Genomic DNA, 14105 nt, shown 5'->3' with positions numbered 1-14105 from the left:
GTTGAGAAAAAAACAAACCTCCGGCAGGCCATGCATCCTCCTCTGACGTCTGTCCTCCATGAAGTTAGTCAGCCACTCCTTCCTGTCATCTGTCTTCTTCTTACTGAAGGCCTGGAACAAAGCAAGCACATTAGCCTCCATTTATTTATTTTGGCTCTTAGCATCCACACATACAGGCAGGTAATGTCCTTTCTATGAGTACCTTGGGAGCCTAATACCACATCACTGCAGCATCCCCACGTTGACTTGCACTTTCTTTGTGGCGACAGTTCGTGGTGGTGTATCATAGTACTGATTTACACAGAAAGGTGTTTCTTACAGTCTTCCTGACATAAACTCACCAAAGTGATGGCAGCATCGTCCTCTGCACCGCTGTATCTGAATGTGATGCGGTGTTTCTCCATGTCAGCAAAATATTCTTTTGCCTCTTTGCCTGTATTTGTACCCAAACCTGTAACATAAATTGGAACACATAACTATTTTTCAAACAGAAACTCTGGTTGAGATAATAAAAGTTTCCTTTTATAATGTTGATAATAAATATTTTAACAGCAAACCTTTGTAGTACTTTATATGCCAGGTTTTATAATTCTCTGTTTGTTTCTTCCACTCGTCAAACTCTGGAATGCTGTAAAAAGCCATCTCCTGCTTGTTCTTGGTCGCCTGCAGACAAATAATCAACAATGCTCAGGACAAGGTTTATTGTACGTTTGTGTTCAGTTTTTATCTTGTGCACCAAACAGAGCAGGGGTGTCAAACTCATTGTAGTTCAGGGGCCACATTCAGCCCAATTTGATCTCAAGTGGGCCAGACCAGTAAAATCATAACATAATAACCTATAAATAACGACAACTCCAAGTATTTCCCTTTGTTTCAGTGCAAAAAAGTATCTTCTGACAATGTTCACATTTAATGAACTATCTTTTTAGAAAACACTATGAACAACCAGAAATTTCTTAAGCAAAGTAAGTGAAATTTCAACAACATAAAGCCTCAGTTGATCATTTGTGTATCAAAACTTACAGATCAGTGTATCTACAAAGGCACAAAACATTTAGTCGCAGGTATATGGAACTGAACAATACAGTATTTTACAACTTGTTAAGATCTACGAATTATTTTAAATTCCCATTCATTTCCACATCTGTGTAGATACCCAGTAACACAACACACAAATTAAAGTGGGAACTACTGAGGAAAAATGTTAAAGTATTCCCCTGTCTTGTAAATGTAGAAAAATTATACATAAAAAAAAAAAACACATAAAAGTTGTGGCAGTGCATCAACAAAAGCGTTCAACAAAACTCTGTCGTACTCAAGCTGCTGACTGACATTATACTGCACAATGTTCAATGTCTTTAAATATTTCCACAGAGTAAGGATTCATTTTCATCTCTGTAATTTTTACACTTTGCAAAGTCATCCCGCGGGCCGGATTGGACCCTCTGGCAGGCCAGTTTTAGCCTGCGGGCCTTATGCTTGACACCCTTGAAATAGAGCATTCATAGCCTGCCACAGCTGTAAGCTGCTTCACTTGGATATCTGATAACTGTGGACTGTGATGTCAACTGCAACATGCCTGGTGAACTGAATAAAATTTGGGCTGAATATGTGCTGGTTGTCATGAGGTGTATTTAAACAGTAATGTACAAGTTTTGTTAGTGAATGTGTCTATCTCTTACTTTGACAATGGGTGTGATGAACTCCTCCAGGAATGTGTGCTTCAGCAGCGAAGGCCAGTTGTGGTGGAAGAAGTTGATTAGCAGACCTTTGATATGGGAGCCATCTTGATCCTGGGACAAGTCAAGAAATGTTACAATCACAGGCACTAGCGTTGATCAGAACAGAGCTGTGAGACCTTGTCCATGAGGAGCTCACCTGATCTGTCATGATCATGATTTTGCCATAGCGAAGACTCCTCAATGATTCTGCATCGTCATAGCTCTTCTTGTACTGGAGGCCAACAATTTTGATGATGTTGTTTATCTCAGCATTTTCCATTATCTGTTGACAAAAAAAAATGCAATGTCAGATGTAGGACAAAGAGCAACGTAAAAACATAATTCAGAAGGAGATTATGTCCACTGATGATAAATTCCAGTTGATAAGATTTAAGTTTACTGATTTGGCAAAACCGTACCATACAGTAAAGTGAAGGCAGATTCCTCCTGCAAAAATGCCTGTGTACATTCATAATACACTACCTCCTTTGCAGCAAATGGCAGAGAAGTGAAGTAAACATACAGGTGATAAGAAAAGCAGAACATTTAAGTGACCCCAAAAACACGTAGAAGGTTTTGTCCAGAGTTAGAAATCCAAACCAGAACTGACCAGTGAATACCTGACATATAGGAGTCAGAGCAAAGAGACTATCAGATTTGTAACGACATATCTATTTAGCCAAAAACTGAGTAGCATCTTACAATATATTTATACAAAGGACCAAAGCCAAGAATACATTTATTTTTCTTTGCTTCTGTTGTTTCTCAACAATATAGTTCTGTAAAAGTTTAGGGGTTGGAAATTTTGCTTTGTACCAGACATCAGAGAGCAACTAGAGCAGCTATCACTGGTAATATACAGGAGCAGCAGATTCAAACAACATTAAACCTAATGTGTGGAACTGAATCAATGACACTCCTCTACCCTGAGTAAAAATCCATTTTAGAGGTGGGAGTAAATACTGACAGATTTCCTGCACTGATGAAGTTGCTGCAACAGTATTTGCAGACATCTGTTTCAGCTGAGTAGCTGTTTCCAGCAGCTTGACTAACCTTAACTACAATGAACAGACATGCATGCTATTTTATAATAAACCAATATGATTTAAGCCTGCTGTGGAGTGACTTTGGCAAGCCAGGATTTATATCTATTTGATAAGGCTGCAGTTTATTTACTGTTGAAGGCTTTTTAATAAATGAAAACTGGGTCAAATAATGTTAAAATTGTTAAATGAGTCCAACATATCCAGTCGGATCCAACAAAGCTGTGCTGCTGTTTTCCGTTTTTGACACTTTGGATTTTATCATGCCGACTGTCACGTAGAAGCAGAGGAGGGCGCTGTCATTTTAAATGAATTCAAGATTTTTTGGTATACATTCTTCAAACTCTTACTGCAGTCATTCTGATTTTGCAGCAGACAAAAGGGTCAGTATATAGAAAACAAACAAAAAAAGCCCTGTTTTACTCATCTACACAAAAATGGACATTGAAGTTTAACAATTTTATTATTTAATTGTCTATTTACTGCCAACAAGACTGATAATGAGATTTGAATATTTGAATATTGTTTACATGTGCAATTTCTTTGATGCTATTTTTATGAAAAGAGTTCTCCACCAATCTTGTATTGCAGGTCCAGACAGCTGGGGGAATGATCATAGCACATGTACTGACTTTCATATCAAATATAGATTAGGCTCCAAAAAACCTGGACCATACTCTTTCCATAATACATCTGGATGGCATTTGTTTACTAGGCTCTCACCGTCTGGTAGACACCCAATTTTTAAACACATCCTTACTCTATGACTCACCTTAATAGATTTGTCTGTAAATAATATTTAGTTTCTACAGGTACTTTTCATGGGGTGTCATTATGTCTGCAATGTTCAAGTTATTCAGTCAGTAAACATTTCACTAATGCATTCTTTACCTGGGCAAGTCATCTGAATATCATACCTGCTTGTGTGTTGCCTCTCGCACATTAAGGATCTTCCCTCTCAGCGGGAACACTCCATAGCGATCGCGTCCGATCACTCCCAAACCAGAGACAGCCAGAGACTTAGCTGAGTCTCCTTCAGTGAGGATGAGGGTGCATTCAGAGGAGTGTTTGCCACCTTGGACACAGATGTGAAAAGGATTAACAACTCATCAGTATGTAACTTTGTACAGTCTTTATGCTGACTCAAATTCCTTTGAGTCAGTCTATCAGCTTTCAAGACAGTTTTTTTTATTAGACTATAATTCTTCTTACTCCATCCATGTCACTATGGTTGCTCTCTTCAGCTCTGGCAAGCCAATAATGGCAGTTTGATGTAAAATGCCTCACTACATCCCAGCTTTAATTGTGACAAACCTTAAAACAACAATAGAATGACAGTGGCGTATCAAGGCTGCTCACTGTACAAAGCTGCAAGTGCTTAACATTAATATAACTTTTTTAAACTGAGTGCTTAATGTTTGCTTCTGCGGTCTAGATGAAACTTGAATAATATCTCTAACGACTGAAAAGGACTCATCTGGAGGAGGCACAAAGACTGCAAACAAAGTGGCAAATTTCACTGACAATGAAAAACTGAAATGAGATGAAGTGAGTGGGAACGGCCTTTGTTCAATACAGAAACTAATGCTAATAGATGTAAGTAAGTCACAACTCTATTTTGACATTATCCACAACTAGAATCAACATGTTGGAATAACTGGAATCGATACACTTAAAAAAACACAGAAAATTGGAAATAAAAGCCTGTCTCTAGCAAAAGCCTGTGTCAAATAAAAGCCTAGTCCACTCTATAGTTGGGATAAATATAGACTTCTGAAGTAATACTGATAATATTCATTACTCCTGAGGCCTTGTAATTCCTTGCAGGCATCTCTACAGACCTGTTGCAGTGCCCTGAAAGCTCACTCTCTCCTCCACATCAACACTCATGATTTAGTTTGAAGGGCAACAACCACCGCTGTGCAGCTGGTGGTGGACATTCATTGTAACCCATTCTTCTATACACGTTAAATATTGACCACACTGTTAACACACCAGCATCATTGGCGTCATCTAGCTTGGGGATGCCTTTGATCTTGCTGTGCTTCACAGATGAGCACTTCTTATTCAGCTGCGTCTGAGCTTTGAATTTCACCCAGTTGAGTATACTCTCCACGATTCCGCAGTTGGTTGCCTGTGGGTGACAAAAGCGTTCTTTCATGATTGATGTACAACCATCATAGGTGAGATTAGATGACCCAAAAACAATGGAGATTTGAAAACACGTGAGAAATGTCCTTACAGCCCTGATGAACTTCTCTGACAAAAGGCACTTGGACCCGAAGCTCTTGGTCTGCAGTGTCATGTTCTCCTTGGTCTGGGAGTCAAAGGATGGATTCTCAATCAACGCGTTCACAAAGACCCAGATGTGGTTCTTTACCTGTATGAGACAGTATGAGACAATACGGGTTTAATCATGTCTGTAATGAATCAATTACAGTTACACCAACATAAATTTTTCATAAAGTCTTTGTTAAGCTACCTGGAAGGGTTTGACCGACACTCCTGCCTTGTTCTTCTTCTTTACCACTTCAATAAGTTTAGAAACAATCTGGTCTACCACATAGTCAATGTGTCTGCCACCCTGAAACATACAGTCTCCATGTTAGAAACACATTTTACTTTGCTTCTCTGTCAACTTGTTCCACTTCGCATGCACCCTGACAAATCCAAACACCTTAGTAGTGGCGATGCTGTTAACAAAGCTGATCTGTTGGAATCCTTTCTCACTCATGGTCAGGCAAACCTCCCAACGATCGTTCACATTTTCATTCACCACCTTCAGGGCCACGCCTGTCTCATCCAGTTTGTCCTTCACATACAGATCCACATAGCTGCGGAATCCATTAACCTTTAGTGGCAAAGAAGCAGGATAAAGATTAGGTTTGATAAGTGATATTCACTCGTGCAAAATAACTTTAACAATCACAACTGCTCCAAGCCTGTCATTCAATTCAGTTTTTAAAATATTTAAACATATGTCATATCAGGGCACTTAAGGTATGTGCTGTTTGCAGACACCAGGCAGAGTCAGAGGGAACTGTAAAAATGCCAAGCTGGATCATCCTTGTACGAAGAAATGTCACAATATACAGTATACACTACCATTCAAAAGTTTGGGGTCACCCACACAATGTCATTTTTTCCACAAAAACTCATACTTTTATTCATGTGCTAACATAATTAATAATATAATAACCTAAAGTGTACAATTACACTTGGGACTAAGAGTAGCTATAATGTCACACTAGTTTAACCCTATAGCGTTACGATTTGGGGAAGATCTAATTTTTTGATTATATTTTTTCAAATCAAGCAGAGCCTTAATATTCCCTGTGTAATAGGTTTTAAAACATGATGGAGCATTATCATACGTAACATCATCAAAAGCATGATTGTCACACAAGAAGGATCCCATGAATATGTAAAAGCACTGACACAGCAGTTTAAACTGAGTCAGACACACTGTACAACGTTTATCCAAAACTGCAGTCTTTGCGATTTGCTAATTGCAATATTTCAAGCTGTGATTTCAATTTGAAATGAAGTGCTCAGCCGTTTTAAAACTCAACACTAACTTTAAAGCATGTGCGGCATAAAAAGGGAAAATATATGAAGTTGGAAAAAGACACTTACGGGTAATTTTTTGCCATTCAGTGACACTTTAACGCCCTTGCAGGAGCCGGCTACATCATATGCTCTGCGGGTAAGAAGCGCTACAATATCCTTGTCTAGTTTCTCCATCTTGAACTTGGACAGGTCTGGCTGGAAGGTTACGCAGGTGAAGTCGTCCCCGTCAAACAACTTGATCTTGGGGTCTGAGGTCTTGCTCATGTTGTTCTGCCACGTCTGAGGAGGGTAAAAACTTAGTAACACACAGATGTATGCCTTGTGCTTACTAAAAAGTCCACTTCAAATGTCTTTTATTCCATGACTTGCATGAGTAAAAACCCATCCTGTATACAGATTTAAATATTAAACTCAGAACACCCTCCGTGTATCAAGTGCATTTAGTGTTTGTCCATTAGAGCCTCGATGCGAAAACACCTTGTGACTTAATTACTGTGGTTTTACAACCCTTTCAGTAGTGATAATATACACAACCTTACCTGAGGTATGACCACAAGTCACAACCCTAGAAAAACAGCAATTACTTTATTCACAGATCAAGTGGCACTGGTGAAACTTTTATATCACAAAGTGCTACAATTAGATGAACTTGGGTTTTACGGTCTGTACACATGGAAGACTATGGCCTTGGGGTTACTGTGACAGAACATAAATTTAAGTACAGCATATAACAGCCTCTATAGCATGTAAACCATCATGTGGTAGTTAGACGTTACAGGAAATATGCTGCATTCACTGTAATTAAAGTACCAGACAGGAAATAAGCACTGCTCATAATACATGCTGCAAAAAGTATGCAGAGTTTCAGATGAAGACAGAATGAAAACAAAAAGATATTGATTGTTCGAGTCAAAATTTTATCTTTTAGTGTAGTGGTAAAAATCATATTTGAGCAAAAATAAATCGAAAAACATTCACTTTTAGATAAGCACAAGGGCAAGGGAGTATTGTAGTCTTCAATAAAATCCATGCTAACATGAAGATTAATACTTTGAAAAAGGTATGGCGATTATATCAAAGTATAAAAACTACTGCTGTTACTCTGTAGTTTATTCAAGAGAAGAGCTACATTACCTGTTTGAAACTTTGTCTGTACTCCTTGCAGGCAGTTTCCACTGTGAACTTGGTACTGAAGATGTTGCAGAGTTTAGCACCGTACCCATTTCTTCCACCTGAAGACAAACAATTAGCATTCCATATAGTAAGTGGCAACATTCATCTGTCGGCACACAGTAAAAACAACTGATCAAGATATGAAGGTAGCTGCTCTAACCTGTGACCTTCTTCTCTTCATCATCATAGTTGCTGGAGGTGAGCAGGTGGCCAAAAATGAGAGCTGGGACAAACATCTTCTCATCCTTATGCTCCACCACAGGAATTCCTTTACCATTGTTCCAGATGGAAATAGTGTTGGATTCACTGGTGAAGGCAAAATAATAGCAGGGATGAGTTACAGAGGCTATATGAGTAGAATCTGAAATCAGTCTATCTGAATTATATCTTTTGTTTATGTCTAAGTGTATTGTGAACAACTGCAAGCTGTTTTGCTTTTCAGAAATACTGCAATACTTGTTTGTCAAATGACATGAAATTGTATTAAGACAAAGGTAAGCTGATGCATTTGAGAATTTGGTGATTTATTTCCTCCAATACAATAGGGGGGTTTGTAGGAAAACATTTTCCTATTACTCTATGTGGCAAAACAAAAGAAGGATTGTTTTGTTATCAGTGCTGAGCCGTGCATTGTCTTGGAATCCGTATAAAAACAGAAACATCTGAGCTGCATTCATTTGATAGTATTTGGGTAGTTTGCTTGTACTACTACTGCACCGGTAGACTACAATGTTAGTTAGCTGCTCCCTTTCATACAAGTAGAGTTTATCTCAATTTTACAAAAACACTGCATTCTTTCTGTCAGTCATAAACCTCTATTTTCTATCTGTCCAGTGTCTCTGCATCTGTTAAAGCCTCACTAAGTTGGTAACAAACACTTCAGGTCACAGGGACAACACGAGTCATTACGCAGCCAGAATACATGTGAAAATATGAGTTAATATGTCAGTTGGGTTCTATGCTTTCTGGATGACCAGACGCCCTTTAAATAGTGATTTGCACTGCAAAAATATCCTGTTTAAATATGAGGAAAGAGCCTGGGGTAACAATGGGGTGCTTTTCTGGGTGCAGGTTTGTCAAATGCAAAATAAATATTAAACCTAAATTTTTAAATATGTAAGAGACCATTACATCTGATAAACTGTGATGCAGTTTGGTTTGCAGTAACTCAAAAGAAAGATGCTTAATAGGCTCAGATACAAACAGGCTGAGGGAGCTGTGGAGGGGAACATTAACATCTCTATGAAACCACATTAGCAGCAGACACCTGAGTGCAGCAGGGCTAATGGTAGCATTCATACAGCAGGGGACATTAGTGAGAGCAACAGCTTGGCTGAAGGACACACTGATGTTTCAGCATTAAGATGTGGATGCAGTTGGCAGTCTAGAGGTGAACTGCATACAAAGAAGTGCTCAGTGCTCAGCTTTCAGCACAAGCTCATGATACCGTGTTTCATCTGGATCCATGTCTCAAACTTCCTCCATCTACTATATGCATTTACCACACCCTGGTAAGTTGGTTTAAACAGGAGACACTTGTGCTCCAAGCATGAAGATAACGAACATACGGCTGGATATTGACAGAGGCAGATTTCTAGCTAGACAATTAATTACACAAGTTACAGACAAAAACAAAATAACAATCTCTGAGAATAGGGGACACACAAGAAGCCGCCCGTTTCTTTTTAAGAATGTAAATCCAACAGTACTTTGACAGAAGTTCACTCTTTTTGGTAATTATATAACAATGTACTCACGGGTCTATGGTGATCTTAATGCCAGTCATGCTCTTGTCCCTTTGTTTGTTGTCTGCTGCATTAACTGTCAAGGAAAATGTCAAAAAACAAAGTGAGACACAAAACAGTATTCAACTGATGCTTTTAGATGACAAAATTGACTTGGGCTGCAACTAAAGATTATTTTTTTATCATCAATTTATCTACTATTGTTACAATTAATTGCTTAGTTTAAGAAATTTGAGAAAACACCCAAGGGCTGGGCAATTAACTGAATTTATTTTCAGTATAAATTTTGAATTCTAACAATTATGGAACCAAAATAATCCAAATAAAAGAATTACTGTGCCGCATTGTGTTTTGCAACTATGCTCCTGCTTTGTAGTGTTATGTTGATGGTTAATCCTGGAATTTCCCTCTGGATTAATAAAGTATCTATCTATCTATCTATTAGCAAAAAAAGACACAAAAAATGCTTTAGGTTCATAGGACTAAGCCATTCTTCAAGCAGTACTGCCAATTCTACCATTCTCTGGCTACAACTGCTTCAGAGAGACAAACAGTTAAAACTTGTCATCATAAGCTATGAAACTTTATTTTTAGAACTACGGCAGTACATACAATAGCCTATACTCCACATTTTACCTGTAAAAGACTATAAGAAGGGCATAGTAAGGGAAATACTCATGATACAAAAACTGCAGGGTATACCTTTCAAAATGAGAGAAATAATCACTGAACACATCTAGATAAAATTAAGAAGAAGATGAACCGTGTACCCTACTTGGTTAAGTTCAATGCCCACAAAGAGACATGATCTTAAAAGGGCTTAAGGAAACATGTTTTCTTTTTTTTTTTTTTGTGAGAGTGTTTCTTACTTAAAAACATCCACTCCAGCCATGTGCCTCTTTTATAACTACATGGACACAGCAGTAATAGCCTGACTATGAAACAGCAAAAATCAAACACCATTATAGACACGCAGGCTAAGAGGGCCAAGTGTGTAGAGAGGAAAGTGATGATCAACATCTCTCCCATGTGGTGAGCACAGTGTTTAGTAGCATCATTTAAAAGCTGATTACAACGGTGCACTTTACTAGTACAGGCATCAAGAACAGCATTACTCCCACAATTAACTTAAGCATTAAAAACAATATTTGACAGGCAGGCTGCTTTATTAAGTCTCATTTAGCCAAGGAGAGCTGACTGAGTGTGACTGCCCTTTACAGAAGAAAATAAATAAGGCTGCAGCTCTGACTATAAGCTGCCTCCAACACCTGAAATCATTTCTCAGTCGGCTTTTCATTTGTCACAAATGTCTGCATTCAAGCACAAAAAGATAAGCTCACAGAGGGAAACTAATCTCTGCATCCAGTCCCAGATCAGTGCTGCTGAGCAGCACCAGCAGCAGACTGACTCAGTAAATGATGCTGACAATTTCACAGTGACAATAAACCTTTAATATCCCAAGTATGGAAGGACAGTCTCAAATGACAAATGGGCCTTTACATTAACGGAGCAGAGTAAGATGAAGGATTCACATTTACTCACCAAGGATTTCATCAAAGATTTTGTACAGTCCAGGAACATAGGTGATTTCCCTCTGGTTCATTCCAATTTCTTCATCAAACACCCACATTTGCTGAAAAGTTCAGAATAAAAACACTGAGACCACAGCATTGTAAGGCACAAAGAACATACTGGTGATACCCAAAGCATCAAGTATAAGGAAATGATGATTTATTAGGCCAGTCATGTATCAGCTCATCTGGCGCAGTCTTAACTAAAGCCGGATATGGAATTCTAAATATAAATAGGCAACTGATTATTCATTAATTCAGATGATTATTAATTAAATAAATAATTGACAACTTTTGAGGAAGTGAAAGGAGATTCTAGATAATAGATATTTAATTTCTAAAAGGTTTAAAAGATTAATAATTCAACAAGATTTTTATTGGTCGTAATTTTGTAAAATTTTTGCTCAGCAGCTTCTCAATTGACACAAACTACAATGGCACACTAACACATCTACTCAGGTGGTTGGAGAAGCTAGTAGCCTTAAAATAAAATAAAATACAATACATGGAGGACACCTGATTTACCAATTAACATTTAACATAGAAGTGTACTTTAGTTTTTACAGACAGAGGTCAAAGAAAGAACTTGTGTAACAGTACTGGATGACATAAATATCATATTAGCCTAAATGCATGTGTAGAAATAACAGCTTTCCGCCTTTTACACATACACTTGGTTTCTGATAAGGAGAAGTTCTATATCATTATGCAGTTGCAAGAAGTGCTCAGATTGTAAACAGACTGCGAAGCTTGACAGGAAGTTACATATTGCATGAGAGGTTGTTTACCACAGCATGCTGCTGAGCTGTTCTGTTATCACCACCTGAGCATGGAAGGACAGCACCAGTACACGGACATTGTAATGGTGATAAAAGAGCATCTTTTTGGGATCAACTAGGAATCAACCAATTTTACAATCTGATATTCATCCTTTTTACACTTATCAGAATTGTCAGTATTTTTAACCAATTTCAGATGAGCTAAATTAATTTTAAAATGTATTATTGTTTCTCCGATGCAGTCGCTCTTCTTTATCTGTAGTCCCCACTCTGTGGTCTCAAGCAATGTGCTGCCCACAACGTTATCTGATTAGTCATACGTCACAAATAACCGACTATCTACACATAAACCAGCTTGATGTAGCTGCTCTTGCTCACATCTGCGCTGAAGGTATTGATACAAAATGTCACAGGGTTCTCAGTTAGCAGAATACTAACTTTTACAGAGACATGTCTAGAGGTCCTCTTTTAAAATAATGCCACCATTTAAAATTAGCAGTGTTTCTGAATTACAGTGCAAATCTGTCAGAAAGCAGTTCATGTCCAACTCACCTGAGTGATGGGCTCCACGCTGCCAATGTATGTGTCTGGACGGAGAAGAATGTGCTCTAGCTGGGTCTTCTTCTGGTACACTCGCTCCACAGATAATTTGGAGCTTGCCTTGTCTTTCTTGGACCCTTCCATCTTTACACTATCACCTCTGCCGTTTGCAGCCTCCTGTTTGGTGAAATTGTTTGTGTTGTTAGTAGATCTACATTTGGAGAAGACCCTAGAACATGTGAGAAAACGACTGTGCTGTGTTGTTAACATTATTACTGGCGCTTACCAGTATTAAGAACCCATAATGGGGCTTGTGAGTTTGGTGAAAAATAGGCACCAGAGGCAAACTAGTGACGATTTTAAAGTAACTTTAAGGCAGCTTTTTAAATCCTCATTCTTTATTCCAAACTACAGTAATATCTACAAAAAAATCACACACTCTGTTGGTGACTATAAGATGAATTTATGAGAACGTACAAGAAAATCAGATACTTGCAGGTTGTGTTTAACATTTTACATCCAAGACAAAAACCAAACAATTTGCCGTCTGACTAGAGACAAAGGCATCTACATTTTCATCTTTGTCTATACTATAAAAGGTAAACTGTTTCTTTTCTTTGTCAGGAATGTCCTTCTGGTACATCATTTTACACTATTATACTAATAACAAGGAAATCCCAATGGCGTGGAGCTAGACACTTCATACAAGTGCAGAGACCAGTATGGTGACCCAGATGTCCTCAGACCCCTCACTAAAATCACATTGACATAAACGGCAGTCTCTGCATGATTTCCCTCAAGAATGGCCTCTCATCAACATGCATTTAGTATATGAAGACAGTGCAGCGACCCGAGTTCAGCCCCTTAGACTGCACTCAATAAAAGACAATAACAAACTATAACATGAGGCAGATAGTGAGCTGAATTCCAAAACTGCTGTTGAACACTGAGCTGGCTAGAGGTAAATTTATCTCAATAACATTTTACTTGAATGAAGCAACAATTTCAAGAGTGCAGAAATATTCTTCAATGCTAGCTTCAATCATTTGCAACACCATAATGCAACATATGGTGAGACAAGGCAGAGAACGTTAATTCATTCAGAACCTTTTAAACAACAACACAAGTGAATATTCTTTATATATGTCATATAGGGTATTAGGACTACAGATAAAAGACACAATGTAACGAGACAAACATCACAATAGCATTTAAAGAGTAGTGGATTTAAAAGGTACAGCATCTACCATCTACACACAACTATTCAGAATATAACTTGTGACAGTAAGTGTCCTGTATGAAAGTAAGAAGCAGTACTGTCACCTTACACTGTAGTTTTCTTACTAGCCAATTGTTTGTGTCATGTACCTAACTGTTTTCTTAGTTTACCCTTGCTACAAAGCAGGTAAACAATAGCTTGTCAGAGCATACTTGTGCACTCGTTTTTATCTGTCCCTGTTATAACCCTGTAGTACTGTTTGTTATTAACCTGTACACAAAAAGTCCAATTTATAGTAAAAAAAAAAAAAAATTGGTAATAAAATCTAAAGCTACACGCATAACCAATGCAGCTCCAGAGCAGACAGTTGTAGACTGTGTGTGTGTGTGTGTGTGTGTGTGTGTGTAGGCCTCTGGGATGTGGGTCAGCATACTGGTGTCCAGCCCTGTGTGAACTATCTGTCCCTACGCTGCTGGGAATCCCAGCTCCTGGCCAACAGTAGCCTCCACATCTCCCACCACATATTTCAGGACGTGGACTAGTTACACATGGAGTAGACGTAATAAGTGATCTACTGTGTTGGGCATCGCGTGAGTCCATTGTAATAAACAATGCACTGTGGTAAGTTAGGCCGTAAGGCTCTACTGTGTATCAAAGTTTAATTTCTAAAATCAACTTTCAGTAAAGCGGGTTGGGACGATTTATTTCCCTAACTTTCATTCACGCTGTAATCTACGGACGCTT

General features: G+C 38.3%; 1 protein-coding gene across 2 annotated transcripts in view; it reads right to left on the bottom strand.

Moving 5' to 3' along the window:
• Window positions 1–14105, bottom strand: part of top2b (DNA topoisomerase II beta) — a 29999-nt gene that overhangs the window by 15029 nt on the left and 865 nt on the right. The window contains exons 2-17 of one of the 2 annotated variants that reach the window (XM_023277547.3): window positions 12155–12319; window positions 10795–10885; window positions 9265–9328; window positions 7668–7813; window positions 7469–7566; window positions 6401–6613; window positions 5442–5615; window positions 5247–5348; window positions 5007–5144; window positions 4760–4898; window positions 3682–3839; window positions 1879–2004; window positions 1683–1793; window positions 558–663; window positions 342–451; window positions 19–111 (exon numbers count right to left, since the gene is read on the bottom strand). In XM_023277547.3, the coding sequence (XP_023133315.2) occupies window positions 19–111; window positions 342–451; window positions 558–663; window positions 1683–1793; window positions 1879–2004; window positions 3682–3839; window positions 4760–4898; window positions 5007–5144; window positions 5247–5348; window positions 5442–5615; window positions 6401–6613; window positions 7469–7566; window positions 7668–7813; window positions 9265–9328; window positions 10795–10885; window positions 12155–12319 (2034 nt within the window). Of the gene's footprint in view, window positions 1–18; window positions 112–341; window positions 452–557; window positions 664–1682; window positions 1794–1878; window positions 2005–3681; window positions 3840–4759; window positions 5145–5246; window positions 5349–5441; window positions 5616–6400; window positions 6614–7468; window positions 7567–7667; window positions 7814–9264; window positions 9329–10794; window positions 10886–12154; window positions 12320–14105 lie in introns of both variants that reach the window. The other variant, XM_023277545.3, reaches the window with a different exon arrangement.

The sequence above is a fragment of the Amphiprion ocellaris genome, chromosome 15, assembly GCF_022539595.1.
Source record: "Amphiprion ocellaris isolate individual 3 ecotype Okinawa chromosome 15, ASM2253959v1, whole genome shotgun sequence".
NCBI classification, from domain to species: Eukaryota; Metazoa; Chordata; class Actinopteri; family Pomacentridae; genus Amphiprion; species Amphiprion ocellaris.
Note: the sequence above shows the minus strand (reverse complement) of the source record. Positions and strands in the feature narration are given on the sequence as shown.